This window comes from Scatophagus argus, chromosome 7 (genome assembly GCF_020382885.2).
Source record: "Scatophagus argus isolate fScaArg1 chromosome 7, fScaArg1.pri, whole genome shotgun sequence".
Taxonomy (NCBI): domain Eukaryota; kingdom Metazoa; phylum Chordata; class Actinopteri; family Scatophagidae; genus Scatophagus; species Scatophagus argus.
Window position 1 is genome coordinate 258,098 of NC_058499.1, and position 23,048 is coordinate 281,145.

Genomic DNA, 23,048 nt, shown 5'->3' on the forward strand with positions numbered 1-23,048 from the left:
GAGAGAGAGAGAGACCACATGGTGCCGTTCTGTGTGTGCGTGTGTGTGTGCATTAAAGCAGAGTTTGACAGGAATAGTAACAGCAGAGTGTTGCTGCTGCAGGCTGAGCTCTGAATGGATGAACACACACAGTATTAATGTGTAGTATTTGTATGAGGAGCAGCTGAGTGCTTCTCACTGCCAGCTAAAAGTTGGGGTGGGGCTGCATGTGTGCCCCTCTCTGCTGCCCCCTGTGGTATCCTCATGCCACTGCAGCTTCCAAACACGTTTAAAACTGCTCGAATAATCAGGTTTAGACTACATGAGAACAAGCTGACTCAACAGTCGTAATGAAAGAAATAACTGACTTACTTTGTGTGGTGAATGACAAAGTGGATGACAGCCAACACCTCATCTGGAGGCCTCATGGCTTCCAGACAGAAACCTGTAAAGCTCAGAGTGCAGCCAACACCTGGTCAGTCCCTGGTGGCTGGCTGCAATACAGCTCATAAGCTCCTCCCCCTCCATGTTAGCAGATGGGACATGAACCAATCAAGTGTTTCAATTTTTTTATCAGTTCAGTTTTAATTAGTTATTTGATGTTATAAAAGGGGCTGAAACATTGTGCCTGACAGCTGAGCGCTGCTCCTGATTGGCTCAGACAGGTGTGCGGGCGGGAACTGAGTACCTAGGCTCCACCTCCAGATCACTACTGCACAGACTCTGGCTCCAAATGATGTCAACAAGATTGAAGTCTCTCAGATTGCACAACAACCACTCGTAACAGGGATGTCTTGGCTTTACTTTTGTACAGTGGGAGGCAGTGGAGACATGTCAGACATTTTTATACGTGTCATTGGGACAGTATTTTGTATAGAATAGAATAGATTTTTATTTGTCTGACACCAAAAGGTAACAGAAATTTGTCTTCAACAGGGCTCAACATCATCACTATACAGACATACAAGACATTAAAAGACCTAAGATCACATAAACCTGAACTAAAAAGGACCATTAGTAAAATCATTATCGGGTTATAGAAATTCCTTTTCTGCTGAGGGCTGTGATTGCAGTTGGAATGAATGATTTTTTGGTAGATTGCTTTTTTGGCCGGTGGGACTTTGTATCTCCTGCCTGATGGGAGAAGACTGAAAGAATGATGGAGGGGATGAGGGGGTTCCTCTGTGATCCCTCATACAGATGGGACAGTGGAGTTTGTGATGAACCAAGTATTTTTCCAGCTTAATCTGTGATCCGTGAGAGTTTTGTTTTCTGTTTACTGGTGAGGAAGTTGTACCAGGATGTGATATTAAAGATGAGAATGGATTCTATAAGTGACCGGTAGATCGTGATTGAGGTATTTTTCCTGACATTAAAATTCTTTAGCTTCCTGAGAAGATGGAGGTGCTGAAGTGCGTTATTGCACATTAAGTCTGAGTGCATTTGGAAGGACAAGTGGGTGTCCATCTGTGTCCCCTGATACTTAAAGCACTCCACCTGTTCAACTGCTCTCCCTGAATAGATAAAGGTTTAAAAAGCTGAGATGTAGTTGCTGCTCTGTCTCTACCCACACAACACAACTCTTTTGTCTTTCATTGGATTGGACTGACTGGACCTTCAGCAGTGTAACACAACTGTCAGAGTTTTATTTGGTCTGTGGAGGACCTTGAGGCTTCATTAGTGTGTTGGATGAGTTTTGTAGTTTGTGCTGATTAAAGGGGCTCAGCGGGCAGGCAGTTCAGGACTCTTTAACCTGCTGAGGCCAGTGTAGCTGAGCTCAAAAGCAGCTGATCTCTGTAGTTTTCATCAGGAGGAAATATTTGTTTTGTTGGGGACTATTTCCAGCAGTGGATGAATTCACACTTGGTGTTGTGGTGTTTGTGTCAGCAGGTCGGAATGTAAATGAACTGCAGTGTGTCTCAGTGAGGCAGAAGAAGAATCAGGCTGTGGTCCACACTCAGAACTCAGAACTCAGAACTCGCCGAACCTGAATCAGATGTCATCAGTATGTTTAGATGCTCAACGTGTGACTGAGGGATAAACTCGCTCCAGTCCTCACTGTTATTCATCTGATTAGATAATGTCAGCATTTCCGCGATTGGACGTGTTTTTTCCCGCATTCTCCTTTGGCTCTGTGTTATTTTAACAATATTTTTTCCAGATGAAATTGATTAACTGTGTGAGACAGAGATAATGTCATTTTTCTGACTTCTATAGAAACAGTCCTCCTTTTAAAGGAACAGTTCAACCTTTTGTCTTCACATTTTAATGTTTTTGTCCCGAACAAACAAATGAGCTGAGTTTACCTGTGAGCAGTAGAAGCTATTTTCCCTCAGATTCCAGTGTTGTGTGAAATGTTGGGACGTAATATGACTGTGTCAGATGAGTTTTGTCCTGTCGTGGACTCGTCCTTGTTGAGACTGCAGCAGAAACGGTGCAGCAACAGCAGCAGTGAAGGTTGGCAACGAGGACGCTGCTGACAGGAAAGGAGAAAAAAGAGAAATGAAATAAAAGAGCAGAGGGAAGCTGCAGAGACCGCAGAAAGGCTAATTTAGCAGAATGAAGGAGAGGGAAGAGGAGCCAAAGGTTACGAGTGTGTCTGAAACACAACGTCATAACCGTCCTGCTTCACACAAAGCTCGCAGACGTCTCTCAGCTCAAACCGAGACCACCTGAACGTTCAGCTCTTCAGTGTGCAAACGGCAACCTCTGCCTGCCCTCAGCTTCAAGGCCAACACCAGACAAAGAAACAAGTAGACGTCTCTCTAGTCACCGAGCGACGATTCAAACTCAGATATTTCCAAAGTTCAGTCCACAAAACTGTCCTTGAAACCTTTAACCTGCAGACATCGTTTATTTGAAATGTATTTGACTTCCAGCACTGACGCTGAGGCCAGCTGGTCGTCAGTCAAACCAAAACACCAACCTACAGTCAAAACCCCCTCAGTCAACACACACACACACACACACATACACACACACAAGGCGACACGTCGAGCTTCTGATGTTCTTTTGTTATTGGAAAAGTAGAGCAGCTGTAAAAGCCTTTATCTCATTGTAGTACTGATGTGTATTCAGAAAGACCTCTCATGCTTTTCAGGAGATTTTTTAATCAAGGCCTGAAGTGTAAAATGAACTTTACTGGCAAGCCAAAACATTGGATGACAGAGGAGAACAATAATCAAGTGGCTGTGCAATCTGTGTGTGTGTGTGTGTGTGTGTGTGTGTGTGAGTGTGAGCTCACAGGTATGCAGGTATGCTGTTGCTTTGAGTAGAATCCAGCCCTGCTGCTGCTCTGTGGTCACAGGAAGTTAGCTTAAACCCCCAGTGGCAGGTTTAGCAGGTCAATATTAGCTTAATATTAACGTTAGCTTTTTGCTAGCTAACACAGCAAACTGCTGTCCTGTGTGGACAACATCGACTGAGTCCTGCTAAGTTGCTGGGCTTGTTGTAACTGTTGTTGTACAGCAATCGCAGTCGTTCACCAAAAGGCTTCATCTGCAGGGAGCCGACATGCTCCATCAGACTCCTCACTGTGTACATCCCTTCATTAGAGTCAGGACACCCCAGAGGTGACCCCAGGGGCCAATCGATTTCCTGTCTGCATCCTTTTCCTCCACAAACACAGCAAACAGTTCAGCGTCTCTGCAGGGTCCATCTTGTCCTGTGTCCTGTGTAATGTGTGTGTGTATCTTCTATTTTTAGCCATCGGGCTGCAGTTGTCCTTGGACTGCCTGGAAAAGCGGTTCTGGGCCATCGCCAAGCAGGTGACCGCAGTTCTCTCTCTCATTTCAGTGAACCTAATGTTAACTGTGACTGTGGGCACAACGTGATGAAACAGGAAGTCACTCTTTAAAATATGCCACCATAAGTTAGTGGTCAAGAAGCCCACAGCGTTCAGGGCTCCGTCACAGCAGTATTTCACAGAATAACATCAGAGTTTGGATTGACTTTCAGCGTTGGCTCAGTGTGGCTCATCGTACTGCCCCCCATCCTGTTCTGAACTTTGTGCAAACTGCAGGTTCAATCTGAAAGCTTCGACTGTGCTGAACTGTGAGGCAACGGAGAGTCGGAGAGTCCAACATGAAGGAAGCTGTCACATCAGCTGTGTAGCTTTGTGGTAGAACAAAGACAGTGTGGATTTTACTGTGACAGTCCAGTACCAGTCGTCTGAGTCACAGGTCACTTCGTCCTCCTTCAGGGGGACCACAGCCAATTAACTGTCCTCACTAAGTCTGTCACATTCAGATTAAAGTGGAATGTGCACAGAATAAAGTCCAGTTAAGATGTCAAACAAGTGGATGTGACATTTCAGAGACTAAAGTGAACATAAAGATGTACTTAAGCCCCTTCAGGAAGGCTAATACAAAGTGGTGACTGGCATGCTAACTGGTAGCATGCTAACAGAAGCCCTCTAAGCTAGCTGTCTGGCTGCTGTCTCAGAGTGGACTGCAGTGGACTCTCTGGGTCTTCATTGTCTCAGAGGTTAGCGACGTCCGCGTGGTTTGCTGCGAGTCAAAGTTCATCAGAATTTAACTTAACATGAAACTGATTACGACAACTGGCGCCCTCCTCAGGACAATCTTTACTTGTTCTTATTTTTGCTCTGCTGTTGAGAAGGAGCTAAGAAATGAAAACTGGCTTCCAACCAGGTTAGTTTCCTGTAGCCTCTCGGGAACCACAGTCTGTCAGCAGACGTTTAATGCAAATCAAATCATGTGCTTTGCAGCTCTGACCTTGCGAGCGTCTCCTGAATGTGTCCAGATGTCCTGAACAGGATGATGCTGCAGATAACCTCATTAATGAGAGCTGACAGCTGCGACAGGATGCTTCAGTACGTGAACTGATCTGAATTCAGTCGTCCACAGACCAGACAAGGTTTGGACTGTGGACTGACATTCAGTCGAGGTTCACTCAGTCTGTGAGCAGTCGCTCCATGAAAAACAAGCACACGTCATATTAAGCCTTTAGAGTCAGCTACGTGCCAGACTGTAACAGAACAATAAGATGGTGTATGTAGAAATGAAGTTTGAATTGTGAAACGTGTGGTGGTTTTAGTTTTTGTGATGTTAAAATCATTCTGTTGGTTTAACGTTGACAGTTTATTCTCTGTTTTCTCTCCCGGACTCTCCGGCCGGCTGCGTCCAGCCCAGCGACACAGATGTAAGTAAACTGATGACTGACTCGTTGATTTGACGTCCTGTTAGCTGACCTGAATGATTCGTATTTCTAGTTTTCTAACATTTGCTGACAGTAATAGAAACGATGTTATCTGTCTGTCCATCTTGACTGTGTTGTCTTTTCCTGATGACCTTTGACCCTGCCTCTTCTCTCTTCCTGTCAGTGTTCGAACATCGACGGAGTGTGTCCTCTCAGCTGTGAGAGTGTTGTGAGTATTCGGCCCGCTTCCTGTCTCACCGTCAGTCCTCGGAAGTGACGGATCTGAACGCTCATTTCTCCTTCTTCTTCTCTGCTTCCTGTTCAGGATCTGAACTGTTTCCTGGTGGACAACAACGGCTTCATCCTGCTGTCCAAAGAGCGGAGCGAGGTGAGATCCCTGACCACTCAGAGTCACCAAGCCGAACATCCGGATGAGTTTTGGTGTCAGAGGCAGAATGTGCTCATAAACAACATCTGGACGGCTCAGGATTTGAGGACAGTTTATGTTTTAATCTGCTGCACCTGCTGACCTCATGTGAATGAGGGCGGAGCTTAATCAGAGCGAGCTGGGAGGTCCGTCCATCAGCCGCTTTGCCTCCTCTGAGCAGCAGGTGCGAGCGCTCGGCCTACGGCAGCCAGGATGTGTCAGTGTGGGCGGGAGAACAAAATTAAGATTTTTCTGCTCAGGGATGACGCGTGTGTAACCACAGACCAGACATGAAAACACTGACAAGGTCTTCATCAGCGGATCTTGTGATGAAGACCTTCAAAGTGAGCCTGCAGTCCAACTGACAGCTGCTGGTTAGGATCAACTCAGCCTGTTAAGAGCCAAAACACTGAGGATTAACCCAGAGACCACACACACACACACACACACACACACAGTCAACACATACAGTCAACACACACACACAGTCAACACATACAGTCAACACACACACACACAGTCAACACATACAGTCAACACACACACACTCACAGACACACACACACACACACACACTCACACTCACACACACACAGACACACACACAGTCAACACACACTCACACTCACAGACACACTCACACACACACACAGTCAACACACACTCACACACACAGACACACACACACACACACAGACACACACACACAGTCAACACTCACACACACACACACACACACACACACACACACACTCACACTCACACACAGACACACACACACTCACACTCACAGACACACACACACACAGACACACACACACACTCACACACACACTCACACACACTCACACACACACTCACACACAGACACACACAGATACTCACACTCACACACACAGACACACACACACTCACACACACTCACACACACACTCACAGACACACACACACAGTCAACACTCACACACACAGACACACACACACTCACACTCACAGACACTCACACACTCACAGACACACACACACACACACACACTCACACTCACACACACACAGACACACACACAGTCAACACACACTCACACTCACAGACACACTCACACACACACACAGTCAACACACACTCACACACACAGACACACACACACACACACAGACACACACACACAGTCAACACTCACACACACACACACACACACACACACACACACACTCACACTCACACACAGACACACACACACTCACAGACACACACACACACACAGACACACACACACACTCACACTCACACACACAGACACACACACACTCACACTCACAGACACACTCACACACTCACAGACACGCACACACACACACACACACACACTCACACACAGCTTCATTCCTCATTGTTAGCGTGTTCGCCGCGGTCCCAGCGGCCTCGTGAAGCAGATGTTATGATGAAGAACTTCCTCCGAGTTTCGCTGAGCTCTGGAATTTACGGGAAGTTTGTGCAAACCCCCAGAAGCCTCCCTGCTGTGAAGGTGCAGCTCGCGGTGCGTTTCGGGGCGTGTTAATCAGAAATGAAATGAAGTCAGTGGGGAGCAGGAGACGAGGGACACAGTGAGGACGTGGGGACGGGGTTCGTGGATTGGACCGGCTGAATATCAGTTCACTGCGCTGACAGGAACAAATCGGGCGTTAATATGGATATCCATCACTTCATTAGCCTTTGCCAAGTTTCTGTTTTTGTCATCCTTAAAATCTGTGTCGTCTTCCCGCTGGACGTCCTGCCAGTCTTCTGTTGGCTCCAGCATGTTCGGCCTCTGCGGCAGCCGACCTCTGAGGCTCAGCGACCCGCGAGTCCTCCGGGGCTGCTGGGAAATCCCTTCCAGACGGAGATGAAGTGTGAGCAGAGAGCAGCTTGTGAGAGTGAAGAGAGCTGCTGAATAATTCAGCCTGCCGCTGAGGGCCGCAGAGGAGGAAGCAGCTTTCACGCCTCGCAGCAGCTGCTTCGCCATCCGGACCTTCTGATCCGCCGCTCCGCCGGCTTTGGGTCGGCCGCAGGGGGGAACCAAAGTGCAACCAGGATCACAAAATTTATCACATTTAAAATCTTCTTTTGGCTTGTTTCACGTGTATTAAATTGGACTAAGGTTATCATTAAAATATTTATTTCAACATTTTTATCATTATTTTTAGGTTTTTTCTAGTCTGTACTGTAAGTGAAGCCTCTGCCTCAGTTGCTGAATGAACACACAGATGAGGTTTTTCCTTTGATCAGTAGACGTGATCCAGATAAATAATTCAACAGATTATTGATCAGTGACTTTCTGTTCCGTCTTTTCCAGGTCGGGCGTTTCTTCGGTGAGGTGGACGGCTCCGTCATGGCGTCGCTGATCAAGATGGGAATGTATAAAAAGTACGAAGCTGCAGAAGCTGCTCCTGTAACTGAAGGAGCGTTGAAACGGTCGATGTGCGCGATTCCTCTGGTGATTCGTGAAGTTGCTGAAGTTATTGTGATGTTTGCTTGCAGAGTGTCGTTGTTTGACTACCAGGCGATGTGTAAGAACAGCCATCACCACACCAGCAGCGGCCGACCGCTGCTCAGCGTGAGTCTCATCAGAGTACTTATACTGCAGTAGTCACCGCCCTGCGTTTACTGGCCACTGTGAACGCTGTAGAAATGCTTCAGCTCTACGGAATACGGAAAATTCTTTATCTTTATCTTACGCCAGTCCAACTCTTGTACTCATTTCCTGTTTCCTTTTTCTCCTGCAGCCGTTTTATGGTATTGCAGCGTTGATAAGATGGTTCTTCTCCAACGCGCTCATGTAAGTGTCAGCCGCCATCTCGCTACGGCTAGCTAATAAACTTTATTGGCACCAGTGAACACGTTAACTCGTCACAGCTGAAAGTGAGATTCAAAGATGAAAATCATTTTTTAGGGCTTTCAGAAGAATAAGTGAGAGTCTCACTTTCATCACACATTTCACACATTCATCGTTTAATGTGTTTTTCAATCAAAAGCTTTAACTCTCGGTTTCCCTGGCAACACCTGAGGGTTCGAATAATACCTGAAACAATCAGTCCCGTCCCATAAGGTTCCTGTGCAATGGAAACGTTGTTCTCTACCTGAACCTCAGCAGCAGATGTTTCTGCTCCGCTCAGCTGTGAGCCACAAAGCTAACGTGATGCTAACAGATTCAGAGTCAGTAACAAAACAGTAAATACAATCTGACAGGATGTTTAACAACAGCACAATGAGCTGTCAGTCGTGCTGCTGTCCCCAGATCAGTCTGAAAATGTTTACCATCAGATGAGCTGAGTGCAGTCGGCTCAGGCTCAGAGTTAAACAGTGACTGTGATGCCAGATGATCTCTGACAGCCTGCAGAGGAAGTTCAGAGCGGCAGTGTAGGCTGCTGCAGCTCGTCTGTTTCAGTCGCCACCCTGTGGTGAGAATGAGGTACTGCAGAATGACCCTCAGCGTTGATGTTCACATTGTTTTGAATTTATTTCTAATGTTGGTTACCAGCTGGTGAGAACAGTTTGACCGATGTCCATCATCAGGGGTTAACGGACATCCTGCAGCCAACCAGAACACTTTATTCATCCGGACCAGGGTATAATTTAAGATAAGATTTTTTTGTTATTTCCCAGTTATGGGACAAATAAAGAATTGTCTTATTTCATGATATTTAAACAATCATCGTTATATTTATTGTAGGAGCCAAATTTGACCTTTATTTGCGGTTCTGTATGGCTTGTGCGATGGTTGGATTTTGTTGGTGGTTGGGTGGGGGGATGTCACTGTGCGTGTGCCAATCGTGGTTTCTTATGGTTGCACTTACCTGGGCGCGGGCACTGGCATTTTGGATTCTGAGGTGGGGTGAGGGTGGGAGGGGGAAGTTTTTGTTGAGCGCATGCACTCTTGATCGCTTGACCACACGACCGCACTGCATCGCATGGCACCTTGTTTCATTATGCAATATTCATTTATTTATTTTGATTTAGATTGTATTCACTGTATTTTTCTTTATATAATCGTACCGACAGAAGCAGTTTTGCACAACTTTGTAGTATAAATAAACGTAAAAGAAAGCGTCAATCGCATTGTCTTGTGCGAGTCACCAGCTTTCTCTCTTATTCAGCCTCCTGCGGCTTTTGCTTGTAAGATCCGCCAGTCAGCCGCAATATTTATATTTAGCGAAAGTCTGGTGTGGAGGAAGGTGCAGGTTGTGTTTTCTGTGTTAAATGTCATGTTGTGTTTGTGTCTCTTGTCAGGTTCCTGCTGGACTTTAACCTCTGCGGTCTCTGGCACTCTGATTACTTTGTGGACGGTAAGAAGTTGTGACGGGCGTCAGTGTGAAGTCGATTCACTGCAGTGATATGAGGCTCAAACCACACGCAGTCAGTGTGTGTCTGTGGACCAACGTTCATCCATCCTGCTGATGCTATTAGCGCCACCATCAGGTCAACATTTTAATGTGTCCGACACTATGGTTCCTGACCTGCAGAACAGATGACGCCCACGCATATGATTAGCGAATGTTAGCATGCTAACACGCTAAGCTAAATCAAATCAAATCAAATCAAGTTTATTTATATAGCCCTTTACAATAGCCAGACGGTACCCAAAGTGCTTTACAACAAAGCTCTAGAAACAATACATAACAGGTACATAGATAAATAAGTGCAGTTAAAATTTAAAATACAACTAAAATACAATTAAAATACAATTTAAATACAATAAAAAGAAAATAAATAAAAGAAAATAAAAGTGCTGTAGTGTTAAAAACCTTCCAGAAATGTATAAGATGCAGCAGGCAGAGTGAGTACACATGAAGTGTATACCTAGTCGGACTAAAAGGCCAATCTAAAAAAGTGTGTCTTAAGTTTTGATTTAAAAAGGCTGAGATCACTAGTGGTGCGGATGTCGGCGGGCAGTTTGTTCCACAGGCTGGGACCAGCGACGGCAAAGGAACGATCGCCCCACTGTTTGAGTCTCGTCCTGGGGGTCTCTAGCAGAAGCTGACCGGAAGAGCGCAGGGCTCTGCCACAGTTGCGAAAAGTTAAAATGTCTGCCAGGTAGGGGGGGGCTAAGTCATTAATGGCGTTAAAAACAAACAACAGAAGTTTAAAATCAATTCTAAAACGGACAGGGAGCCAGTGGAGTGACGCCAGCACAGGGGTGATATGTTCACGCCTGGATGTGCCCACTAAAAATCGTGCAGCAGCATTCTGCACGAGTTGGAGACGAGCAATAGAGGTCTGACTGAGTCCAACGTAAAGGGCGTTGCAGTAATCGAGTCTGGAACTAATAAAAGCATGGATTGCCCTCTCAAGATCCTGCCGACTGAGAAAAGACTTCACTTTTGCCAGTAGACGAAGCTGAAAAAAGCCTGTGCTGACAACAGAGCTAATCTGTTTTTCAAATTTGAGCCCATTGTCAAATGTTACCCCAAGATTTTTAACATGTGATTTAAAAAAAGGGGCCAGAGTACCAGAGTTTGTGGTGAAAATATTTAACATGGATGGTGAACCAAACAGAATGCACTCGGTTTTGTTGTCATTTAGATGCAAGAAGTTCTGTGCCAGCCACTGTTTTATATCGGTGATGCAACTCGACAGCTCAGCAAGTGCAGTGTTATTGTTCGGTCTCATGGGCAAATAAATCTGCAGATCGTCAGCATAAAAGTGAAAAGAGAGGTTGTGTTTTTTTATGATTGAACCCAGAGGTAGCATGTATAATGAAAAGAGGATAGGGCCAAGAATAGATCCCTGTGGCACCCCACAGGGAAGGGATGCACTTGAGGAGCAGTGGTCACCAATTGCGACCGAAAAGCTCCTGTTTGCCAGGTATGACCTAAACCACTGAAGAGCGGTGCCACGGATGCCAACATGCTGCTCTAGGCGAGATAGGAGGACTTCATGGTCAACTGTATCGAAGGCTGCTGTGAGGTCTAGTAGCACCAGCACAGCAGGATTCCCAGCATCTACAGACAGGGCAATATCATTGTGCACCCTTAACAGTGCTGACTCTGTGCTATGACGGGATCTAAAACCAGACTGAAATTTCTCAAGAACAAAATTTATCTCCAAGAATGTCTGTAATTGAATAAAAACAACTTTTTCTAGAACCTTAGAGAGAAAAGGCAAGTGGGAGACAGGTCTGAAATTGGAGAGCACAGATGGGTCAAGATTTGTTTTCTTTAGGAGGGGCCTGACCGTAGCGTGTTTGAAGGCAGCTGGAACAGACCCTGAGCTAAGAGAAGTGTTAATGAGAACAAGCAGACTCGGCCCAACACAACTCAGAACCCCTTTCAAAAACTTGGCTGGAATAATATCTAAGGGACAGTTTGTGGGTTTCATGCCACTAACCACATTAGTAAAAGATGACAGGGAGATGGGCTCAAACCGCTCAAGAACAGTAGTCAGTGCCTGAGGAGCACAGACATCAACACGGGTCATATTCATATTTGCGATATTCTGCCTGACAGATGCCACTTTATTGGTAAAGAAAGATGCAAACTCTTCACAGGTTGCAGTGGAGGCATCTGACAGGACAGTTGGGCGTGGATTGATGACAGAATCGATAGTACTGAATAGTAGTCTAGGATGATGGGAGCTGTTGGCTATAATGGAGGACAAATATTTGGACTTCGCCTCTTTTAGCGCTCTCTGGTAGGCAGCCAAACTGTCCCTTAACCAGCCCAGCGATACATGCAGTTTGTCCTTTTTCCACCGCCGTTCAGCCTGTCTGCATTGTTGTCTGAGCTGACGGGTGCGGTCATTCAACCAGGGAACTGACTTGGTTTTGGTAGATTTATGTCGAAAAGGGGCAACAGAGTCAAGAATTGCAGAACATGTTGAATGGAAAATGGAGAGTAGGCTGTCTGGACAGATAGGAGGAACGGGCCGACAGTCAACAAGCAGCTGAGAGTTCCTGAAGGCAGCAGCAAACTCCCCAGCCGTTGATGGAGTAAAGATTCGGTGTCTGCGAGCTGAGGAAACTGGCTTATTGGCAGGTCGGGGGGCAGCAAAGTCAAAAACAACAGGGAGGTGATCCGAGATCGCAGTGTCAACTATTTCTCTGAGGGAGACTGAAAGCCCATGAGAAATCACAAGGTCGAGAGTGTGTCCATGCTCATGCGTTGGTGCATTAACGGATTGAGTGAGATTAAAAGAATCTAAAAGGCTTTTGAAATCATTGGCCAGTTGATTTGCCGCACAACAAACATGAATGTTAAAATCTCCACAAATCAAAAGTGTATCAAACTTTGGAATAAAATCGGACAAGAACTCCGAGAACTCTTGAAGAAAGTCCTTATGAAATCTGGGTGGGCGGTAAACTGTGGCACACAGCACAGGGCAGGTGAGGTCAATTACGAACAGCTGCAGTTCGAAGCTGGGGTAATTATCAGTGGTTATCATCCGGCATCTGAAGCTCTCCTTGAATATAGCAGCCAGACCGCCCCCACGACCGGCAGCTCGCGGGGTGCTGAAAAAGGAGCAGCCGGGAGGGAGGAGCTCTGAAAAGGCACTGTTGTCACCTGGATTCAACCAGGTCTCTGTCAACAGGAGGATATCAAGATCATGTGTTGTGAAAAAGTCATTTAGAATAAATGTCTTGTTTGTAAGAGATCTGGTATTAATCAACGCTGTGTGAACTGAGCATTGGTCCGTCTGACGAGAGAAGTGACTGAGCGAGCGGAGATTCAGTGCTGGTCTAGGCGCCCTTACTATTTTTTGGCGTGCTGTACTGATTCTGACTGGAATATATCTGGTGGTTGAGGATTTAGGACTGTTAGAGCAAACAGAGGGCTGGCTGTGAGCAGGTGTGGGTGTAAGTGGCAGGGTTGACCTGAAGGGGGGGCCCTCATAAAAAATGGTGCGTTGTGGTTCAGTCTTCAAGGGAGAGGGCGGATCCGGTGTGAGGGTGGGAGATGTAGATAGTCAGTCACATGGAAAGGTGTGCACCGCGTGCTGCAGGTTAGCACACAGCATTTGGCTACCTCTCTTATTTGGGTGGAGGCCATCACGTTTAAAAAGAGAGTCACGATCCCAGAACAAGTTAAAATTGTCAATAAAACCAAAGTTGTAGATCCTGCTGGCGGACTGGAGCCAAGTGTGAAGGCTGAGGAGCCTACTGAAACGGCCAGCTCCACGACCCACGGTCAGTAAGCTAAGATGATGGGCATGGCAAATATTTTACCTGCTAAACTTTAGCATGTTAGTGTCACCGTGAACACATTAGATAGAGACAGATAGATAGATCCTTTATTGATCCCAAGGGAATTTCGAGCAACCAGTAGCCCATTACAGCAGTGTAGGTTAGTCAAAAACAAATAAACAAACAAGGCCTAACTGTTAGTGGGAATAGACATATACAACATATACTAAATAAACTAACATATGCTGCGTAAAGTATAGTAGAGTGCAAAGGAAGCAGGTTGACCAGATTGACTGTGTGTGTTAAAAACGAGAAACTAAAAAATTAGCATGATCACTTTAGCATTTAGTTCAAAACACTGCTGTGCCTCACTACAGACGGTCTTTGAACACATCACCAGACGGACAATATAAACCTGTGAGATGTTCATTCTTCTTCAGTCGGTCTGTTTGTTTGTTTTGCTTGCTGGGGAATCACATGAGCAGGACGCACACCCCAGACTTAAATGTGATTCATTTACTGAAACAGAACATGTAACATAAAGTAAATTCAGCAGTCTTCACCTCTGTCTACTTCACCTCCATCCATGTCTTCTTCACCTCCACATCATCTTCATCGCCTCCATCTGTGTCTTCCATCTTCATCCCTTCAGCCAAGGCTGGCTATCACACAAGTGAGTACAATGTGTGTGTGTGTGTGTGAGGAGGAAATGTCCTCACAGAGACAGACAGAGGACAAAAACTGTTCTCACTGACTTCTTCAATGTGTGTGTGTGTGTGTGTCAGCTCATAAGCAGAAGAAGGTGGAGGCCATGCTGCCATGTGACACAGCGTATCCCGGCTTCATGTACGACTCGTCTGTCAGAGAAGCAAACAGCCTCATCAAGTGTGGACGCTGCCAGAAGTACGACACACACACACACACATTCACACACACACATTCACATACACACATGCACACATACACACACACACACACACATTCACATACACACACACACACACACATTCACACACACACATTCACATACACACATGCACACACACACACATTCACATACACACACACACACACACACACACACACACACACATTCACATACACACATGCACACACACATTCACATACACACACACACACACACACACACACACACACACATTCACATACACACATGCACACACACATTCACATACACACACACACACATTCACATACACACATGCACACACACACACATTCACACACATACACACACACACACATTCACATACACACATGCACACACACACACATTCACATACATACACACACACACACACACACATTCACATACACACACATGCACACACACACACACACATTCACATACACACATGCACACACACACACACACACACATTCACATACACACACATACACACACACACACACACATTCACATACACACACACACACACACATTCACACACACACATTCACATACACACACACACACACACATTCACATACACACACATACACACACACACACACACATTCACATACACACACATACACACACACACACACATTCACATACACACACACACACACATACACACACACACACATTCACATACACACATGCACACACACACACATTCACATACATACACACACACACACATGCACACACACACACACACATTCACATACACACATGCACACACACACACACACACACACATTCACATACACACACATACACACACACACACACACATTCACATACACACACACACACACATTCACACACACACACACACACACACATTCACATACACACACACACACACACACACACATTCACATACACACACACACACACACACACACATTCATATACACACATACACACATGCACACACACACACACACACATACACACACACATTCACATACACACACACATTCATATACACACATACACACATGCACACACACACACATACACACACACATTCACATACACACACACATTCATATACACACATACACACACACACAGTAAAGGGACTAATACCACATTATAAAAACACTCCATTATAAATCAAAGTCTAAAACTTTACTGAAGTAAAAGTAAATGTATGTAAAGCAAAGTGTACTTAAAGTATCTAGAGTACCCTTCAGAGTGTTAGTAGTGCAGTACCATGTAAGAAGCATTTCAGAGTAGTTCCAGGCCGTTCAGTTTGTGATCGAGGGCTGCGTATTGATCAGCGATTGATTTGGTCGTGTTTCAGGATGTTTGTGGTCCAGCAGATCCCGGACAGTAACCTGGTCCTGGTTGTGACTCAGGCCGACTGCGACTGTTCTCGTCAGTATGGACCCATCTCACTGGAACCAAAAGAGATCAAATATATCCTTCAGTGATTGACGTGCAACAGCGCCCCCTGCTGGACACACACACTCACTGCAGTGTGTGTGAACCTGAAGCTGAAAGCCGGCACTGCTGCCTGTCAGACCTCAACACCTTTCAGCTCTCATGTCTCAGTTAGTATTTGATCCAAAGGTGAGACTCAGCGTGAGAAAGGTTCAGATGATGCTAAGCCTGCCAGTGGTGTGTTTTCCTTAACGGCAGTGAACATAACGCCACAGTCAAATGTAACAGGATGAAATCCCAGAAGGTGCGGCGGCGTCCGGAGTCCTGCCATGCCTACCACCCGAAGGTGGGTGCTTAGACTCCATCGTGATACACCGAGACGACTCGGTGACACTGTGAACACATGATGTGGTGAACGCGTGTTACGCAATGTGATGAATGTATGAATACCGTGAACGACATAAACGTGCTGTTGTTATTTACATGTTGAACTTGTCCGACAGGAAGACGCCAAGGACTGCGGCGGGGCGGCGGCCATCTCCCTGTCACACTCTCTCTTCTCAGCCTCTCTGCTCATGTCGTCTCTCCTCCACAGCAGGATGTAAAAATCCAACCAATCAGGACGCTCTGAGGGAGGCGGCGACAGCAGAAAACCAGAATCTAAACCATCGAACATGGAGCCAAAGGACTTTTTAACTTGTCACCTCAGATTTGTGCTGTTCAGACGAGCTGAGGCTCACTCTGCAGACTTAAGGGCTACTTGATTTTTTAAAAACTGAATCTGATTTCTCCGCCCTGAAATGAATGGGATGGGATGAAGACTGCAGGAGTCTGATGGACTGATGTGGAGAAACGTTGCCATTACACTCAAAGAATGTCTTTGTAGAATTTTGATACAGAAATGTTGTAGTTTTACATTCAGACTGCAAAACAAACTAAACTCTGATGTGTTTGACCGGTCAACAGAACAGATGCGGCGTCACATGAATACTTACAGGCAAGTAAAGTTTAATTCGGACTGAAGGTGCTCACGTTTGGTTTGTCCTCAGGTGAAGAAGATGCAGATGTTTCAGCTGAAGCTGAAGGTGGCGATTGGTACAGCATTCACACTGAACAATCACCTGAACACGTCTGAACAGGTTTTCTGCGAGTCAAAGGAAACAGTCCTCTCTCTTCCTGAGGCCAAACCATCGGGAGCATCCCGTGAGGAGCAGGTGAACTCCACAACACGACTGGCTGGACGTGACCTCTTCCAAAAACACTTTTCTGTCAGGCTCAGCTCTGTTTTAACATCTCCTGACCTTTAAATGTCGCCAAGTGCTTCCTCATGGGGGTTTTGTCGGGTCTCTCTAAAAATAAAATTAAAGAGTGTGGTGTCGACCTGCTCTAACCGGAAAGTGTCATGAGGCAACTGTTGTTGTGATTTGGCGCTCTATAAATAAACTGAATTGAACTGAAATTAAATGATCAGAACAATTGTTTCGGAGGTTAGAAGGTCAGAGTGCGTTTAAAGCCGTCACGACATGCCGTGCGGTAACAGCACTTGGTGTCTCGGCGGTAAATCTTTGAATGTCAGAATAACGAGATCCTCAACAGGAGTCATGTGACCACGTGGAGGTCTGACAGGTTCAGGTTGTGGTGTGAAAACTGCCCTTCAACCAAAACAAACATGAATAAATGAAACATTTTTCACTTTAACGCGTTGGTACATTTGTTTCTCAGTCAGTTTATTCTTGATGAAAGTTTCTGCCACAGAGTGGATTGTACCTGAGGACAGGTGTGACTGCTCGGGTCTCCTCCTCCAATGAAACACTGTGCAGACAGGAGGGCTGGGCTCCAGTTCATCAACAGCTCTTCAGTCTCTTCCTTTAATAAATCTGTGTAACATCAGGTATGTTCACCAGTCAAACTGTCACTTCCTGCCTGCAGCGAGGTCGCCACCTGCTGGACACCTGCAGTATTGTGACATCAGAAAGACAAATCCCCCTGAAGATCCTGGGAGTGAAAACTCGTTGTAGGAGCTGCATTTATATTGTTTATTTCTATTATATCCCATTTTGAGAGAGTGCGCCCTCTGCAGGAAGCATGGGTGCAATTGGAGTGCATGCAGCACAATGGCGGAGAAAGCAGACCAGCTGACACTCATTTTGACCTCAGCCAGACTCAGCCCTGCCGCAGACCAAGCAGAAGCCCTGATCTGAGCAGTTTAATTACTTCTTTTTTATTTATTTGAAATAAAACAAGACAGCGGCATCAACTCTCCTTGGGCCCGTTCAGTTTTTGTTCTTCTCTGGGAAGGCTGAGAGTCGTAATACCAACAGTCTGCTCTCTTCAAAGTGGTGAGAAAAGGGAACAGGAAATGAAGCGATAGGAAACGCTGTAACCCTTTGTTTTTGCTGCTACGAAACGTCAAAATGAGTGGCTGTGGATTTTTGACTGGAGGATCTGGAGGATATTTTGGACGATGAGCGGAAACAAAGGAAACGCCGGCCGACAGAGCACATGTCTTTTGAAGAGGTATGGACTCGTAAAAAAGACATTTTTGGAAAGTTTTTCGTTTGGAAATAATATTTGGATAATTTAGAAACGACCCTTGTTGAAGATGTTTGAAGTTGAAGGTTTTTTTTGAAAGTTTATTCACGTGGCCAAACAATTGAAACTAAACCGGAAAGGAACTTTGAGAAGAACGCGAACGAACTTTTAAGTTTTTTTGGACACATAAAGATAACTGAAAGAATAAAAATAGATTTTTTTTATTTTTATTTATTTATTTTGTTTTGGGTTCAGTTCTGACGAAGCCGAAGTAACTCCTGCCGGTGACTTGGATGAAGCAATTGGAGGAAAAATGTCACATAACACGGAGAATGAACATTGTTGACACTATGGTGACGGAAAATGGATTTCTTGATGAAGTTAAATTGAACATGGTTAAGTTTCATGAGTTTTTTGAGGAGTTTAAACACATCACGTTTACTAAAATGTTGGAGGAGGAAGCGAGAAAGGAAGACGATGAGAACTGGTATCAGCCCAGGCTAAAGCAGATTGCGGCCTTCGTCCATAACGTAAATAAATGGATTTCATTCATCGAAAGCCCCACTTCCCATGACTCAACAAAAGTTACCTCCTCTGGAAATGTGGAATTTGCAAAGATCAGAAGTGCTGATTCTGACTCGCAGTCTGTTAAATCCCGTTCCAGTATCTCATCTAGCGCCTCGTCTACAACGCTGCGCTTTCGCAGAAGCAGAGAGAGCTGCTTTAATGACCGAAGTTTCAAAGTTGCAGGAAAAACGTGCCATTGAAGAACAGGAAGAAATGCTAAGAAAAAGAAGATGTAGCTGATCCCGATCATGTTGTTCCTGCCATGACCCAGGCACCTGTATTATGTGCAGGAACAGCCAATTTCACAGCTGATGAATGAAAGTGAAAGTGACATATTTTGTCATTGGAGGGAACTCACTCCAACGAAATTTGTTCTCTGCATTTAACCCACCCAAGTGACGTGCACACACACACAGCAAACCCGGGGCAGTGGGCGACCGCGTGCAGCGCCCGGGGAGCAGTGGGGGTTAGGTACCTTGCTCAAGGGTACCTCAGCCATGGACACCGGGACGGGGAATCGAACCAGCGATCCACCGGTTACGGGTCTGACACCCTAACCGCTGATCCACAACAGTTTGATTTAAAAAAAAAACAGAAAGTTGCTCCTGTTGTTAAGACTAAGGCAGGTGTTCAAGTTCAGTTTGCCTTTACTGTAAATTCAGATCAATATCTTAGTGCTACCCAGGGCCAGTAGTGATATCCAACCACAACCGCTACAGGCCTCAAAGCCCCCGTCACTCTCCATGCTCTGCCCACTGTACCTCGAATGCATATTCCCATACCTCAGTACGTCTCCTCCCATTCAGCCCAACCTGCTCAGTCCACTGTACCTCACTCAGAAACCCCCTTTACCCCCCGCTCAGCACAAGAAACGGATATGAGAAATATCCTGGAAAATCAAAATAACAAAAAAATTTGACATGGATTCTTATGAAACAGCAACTTTTTACCACTTTGCCACCAGGAAGCATCCCAGGCTTTGACGGGCAAGTCCTGGAATACAAATCATTCATTCACTCATTTGAGAACCTGATTGAAGCTAAAACTGATAATAATAGAGACCGCCTGCAGTTTCTTATTCAGGCCAGGAACAAAGACTAGTTAAGAGCTGTGAGTACATGTCAGCAGATAGATGTTATCACAAAGCAAAGAAGTTGCTGAAGGAAAACTTTGGAAATAAATACACAATCTCATGTGCTTATTTGGAAAAGGTCCTGTCCTGATCTCAAATAAAATCTGATAACTCTAAATTGCTGCAAGATTTTGCCCTGTTTCTTAGGAGCTGTTGCAACGCCGTGGAGGAAATGGAATACATAGAGGAACTGGACACAATATCCAACATGAGAAGCATTGTCTTCAAGTTGCCGTACGAACTCAGGGAGAAATGGCGCAACAAGGCTTTTACAAGAACAGCAAAATCACCAGGTGAGAATTTTGGATCTTGTCTGTTTTACTGAAAAGCAAGCTCGTATAGCAGCTGACCCAATCTTTGGTGATCTTTATGACCACTCAACTACTAAGGCAAAGACTAGATCAACTGGCAAGATACGAGTCTCCAAACCATTTGCCGGTAATTTTGCTATAGCTATTACCCAAAGGGAAACAAGATCAGAACCCTCTTGTCCCCTCTGTAGTTCAAAATGCTCGTTGGACCTGTGCAAAGATTTCTGTAAGAAAACGCACAGAAACAAGCTCAGCTTTTTAAAGACCAAGGGCATATGAAACAGTCCGGCGCAATTTTTACGTGGATGACTGTTAAATCTGTGGTCGGTGAGCCTGAAGCCATCCAGCTGGTAAAAGACCTTACTGCGCAGTGTAACAAAGGTGGGTTCCACCTGACTCAGTGGGTCAGCAACAGTCGTAACATTCTAGCATCCATGAGAGGGCAAAGGAAATTAAGAAACTGGATCTTGACAAAGATAGCCTACCTACTGAAAGAGCACTGGGGCTACACTGGTGTGTAGACTCTAACAATTTCCAGTTTAACATCATCCTAAGCCAGAGGCATTCTTTCTGCTGTAAGTTCAATCTTTGATCCTCTTGGTTTTCTTGCTCCTCTCATTTTCCCAGCAAAGCAGCTGCTACAGGAGCTCTGTCTGAGAGGCTTTGGATGGGACAAGCTGCGTCGGACAGATGGCTGGAATGGATTAGCTGTCTGGAAAACTCCAAGGCTTCAGTGTTGCACACTGTCTGAAATCAAAGGGGTATGGAGTAAAAAAATCTGTGGAACTTCATCACTTTTCTGATGCCAGTGAGAGTGGCTATGGTTCGGTGAGCTACCTAAGACAGGTTAATGGCCAGGATGTAGTACATGTCACCTTTGTCCCACAAAAGAGAGAAAGAGTCCTTCCATTGAAGTGCATCACAGTGCCACGACTGGAGCTGGCTGCTGCAGCACTGCTGGTGAAGGTGGACAGACTGCTGAGAAGAGAATTACACCTGGAATTAAGCCCTCAGTTTTCTGGACTGACAGTCAAACGGTGCTGAAGTACATTGCAAACAACCAGGCAAAGTTCAAGACCTATGTAATCAACAGAGTCTCACTGATTCACAACAACTCAGACCCCTCTCAATGCAGGTATGTAAACAGCAAAGACAATCCTGCTGATGACTGCTCAAGATGATTGAGCGCAAGCAAATTCATGGAGCAGAAAAGAAGGATGCACGGTCCTGAATTCTTATGGAAGTTGGACGAAGGCTAGCAAGTGGAAGCATTGGGCTCAGTGTTGCAGGATGATCCAGAGATCTGGAGAAATACTGCTGTGTTGACAACATTGGTGAAGAACACTAAAGCCCCCACAGATCATCTTATATTTTCTTTTCAGACTGGATGAGGCTTCTGAAAGCTGTAGCATGGTATCTCAAGCTAAAGAAAAGGTGCTCTCAAAATGTGTTGTGTGCCAGCGTCTGAGAGGCAAAACAAAGGAGCAGAAGATGGCAGATGTGACGTTAGAGCCTGATCTCCTGCCCTTCATCAATGTTGGACTGGACTACTGTGGCCCAATTGAAGTACGGCGAGGGAGAAGTACCATGAAAAGGTATGGAGTTCTGTTCACATGCATGTCCTGCAGAGCTGTTCATTTAGCAGTCGCTTTCTCTTTGGATACTCATGCATTCATGGTTTGAGGAGATTTATTTGTAGGAGGGGCCAAGTTAAGCACATCAGATCTAACAACAGAACAAACCTGGTGGGCGCTCAAGCTGAGCTTAAGAGGGCTCTGATGTCGCTGAATGAGAAGAAAATCCAGGATGCCCTGCCTGGTGCGATCAGTGAAGATCCAGACAAAGACTTCAGTCCTTGAGAGGCCCATTACTAAGCTGTGCTGAATCCCAGACACTGAAGAATGAATGTTCCTGACCACATATAAGGAATGTAATGTATACTTTCTTTTCATATTCATGCATTATTTTTTTTTATCTTCTAAAAGCTTTCAGTGCTAATTTCCCAGTAATTGTTTATTATATGGCTCCCTTTTGTATATTTAGGTAATTAATTCCATAGAGAATAATTAGGGGCCGGTGTGTAGGAGCCGCATTTAGTGTTTATTTCTATATGTTTATATTTTTTCTTTTTCCATTTTGAGAGAGTGTGCCCCCTGCAGGAAGCATGGGTGCAACCCTATAAATATGGTGTTGCATGCAGCACAATGGTGGAGAAAGCAGACCAGCTCAGAACCACACTCATTTTGACCTCGGCCAGTCTCAGCCCTGCCACACACCAAGCAGAAGCCCTGCTTGGTGCTATAACATAAGATTAGAGCAGTTTAATTACTTCTTTTTTATTTATTTGAAATAAAACAAGTCAACGGCATCAACTCTCCTTGGGCCCATTCAGTTTTTGTTCTTCTCTGGGAAGGCTGTGAGT

The 23,048-nt window shown here is 45.4% G+C and overlaps 1 protein-coding gene and 1 long non-coding RNA gene across 3 annotated transcripts in view; both read left to right on the top strand.

The window, feature by feature from the left end:
* The window catches only part of LOC124062128 (voltage-dependent calcium channel subunit alpha-2/delta-4-like), a 44,456-nt gene extending 26,568 nt beyond the window's left edge, over window positions 1–17,888 (top strand). Inside the window, exons 28-40 of one of the 2 annotated variants that reach the window (XM_046394655.1) lie at window positions 3,685–3,746; window positions 5,128–5,142; window positions 5,324–5,368; window positions 5,465–5,527; window positions 7,900–7,970; window positions 8,085–8,160; window positions 8,330–8,382; window positions 9,834–9,889; window positions 14,375–14,395; window positions 14,508–14,625; window positions 16,005–16,120; window positions 16,348–16,430; window positions 16,588–17,272. In XM_046394655.1, coding sequence (XP_046250611.1) covers window positions 3,685–3,746; window positions 5,128–5,142; window positions 5,324–5,368; window positions 5,465–5,527; window positions 7,900–7,970; window positions 8,085–8,160; window positions 8,330–8,382; window positions 9,834–9,889; window positions 14,375–14,395; window positions 14,508–14,625; window positions 16,005–16,120; window positions 16,348–16,430; window positions 16,588–16,689 — 881 coding nt within the window. In that variant the 3' untranslated portion in view covers window positions 16,690–17,272. Of the gene's footprint in view, window positions 1–3,684; window positions 3,747–5,127; window positions 5,143–5,323; window positions 5,369–5,464; window positions 5,528–7,899; window positions 7,971–8,084; window positions 8,161–8,329; window positions 8,383–9,833; window positions 9,890–14,374; window positions 14,396–14,507; window positions 14,626–16,004; window positions 16,121–16,347; window positions 16,431–16,587 lie in introns of both variants that reach the window. The other variant, XM_046394654.1, reaches the window with a different exon arrangement.
* A 1,833-nt stretch (window positions 17,889–19,721) lies between these two features.
* Window positions 19,722–22,990, top strand: LOC124062485. Its single transcript, XR_006843932.1, has 2 exons — window positions 19,722–20,608; window positions 21,254–22,990. It is a non-coding gene; the product is annotated as an uncharacterized LOC124062485 (long non-coding RNA).
* The last annotated feature ends 58 nt before the right edge of the window (window positions 22,991–23,048 follow it).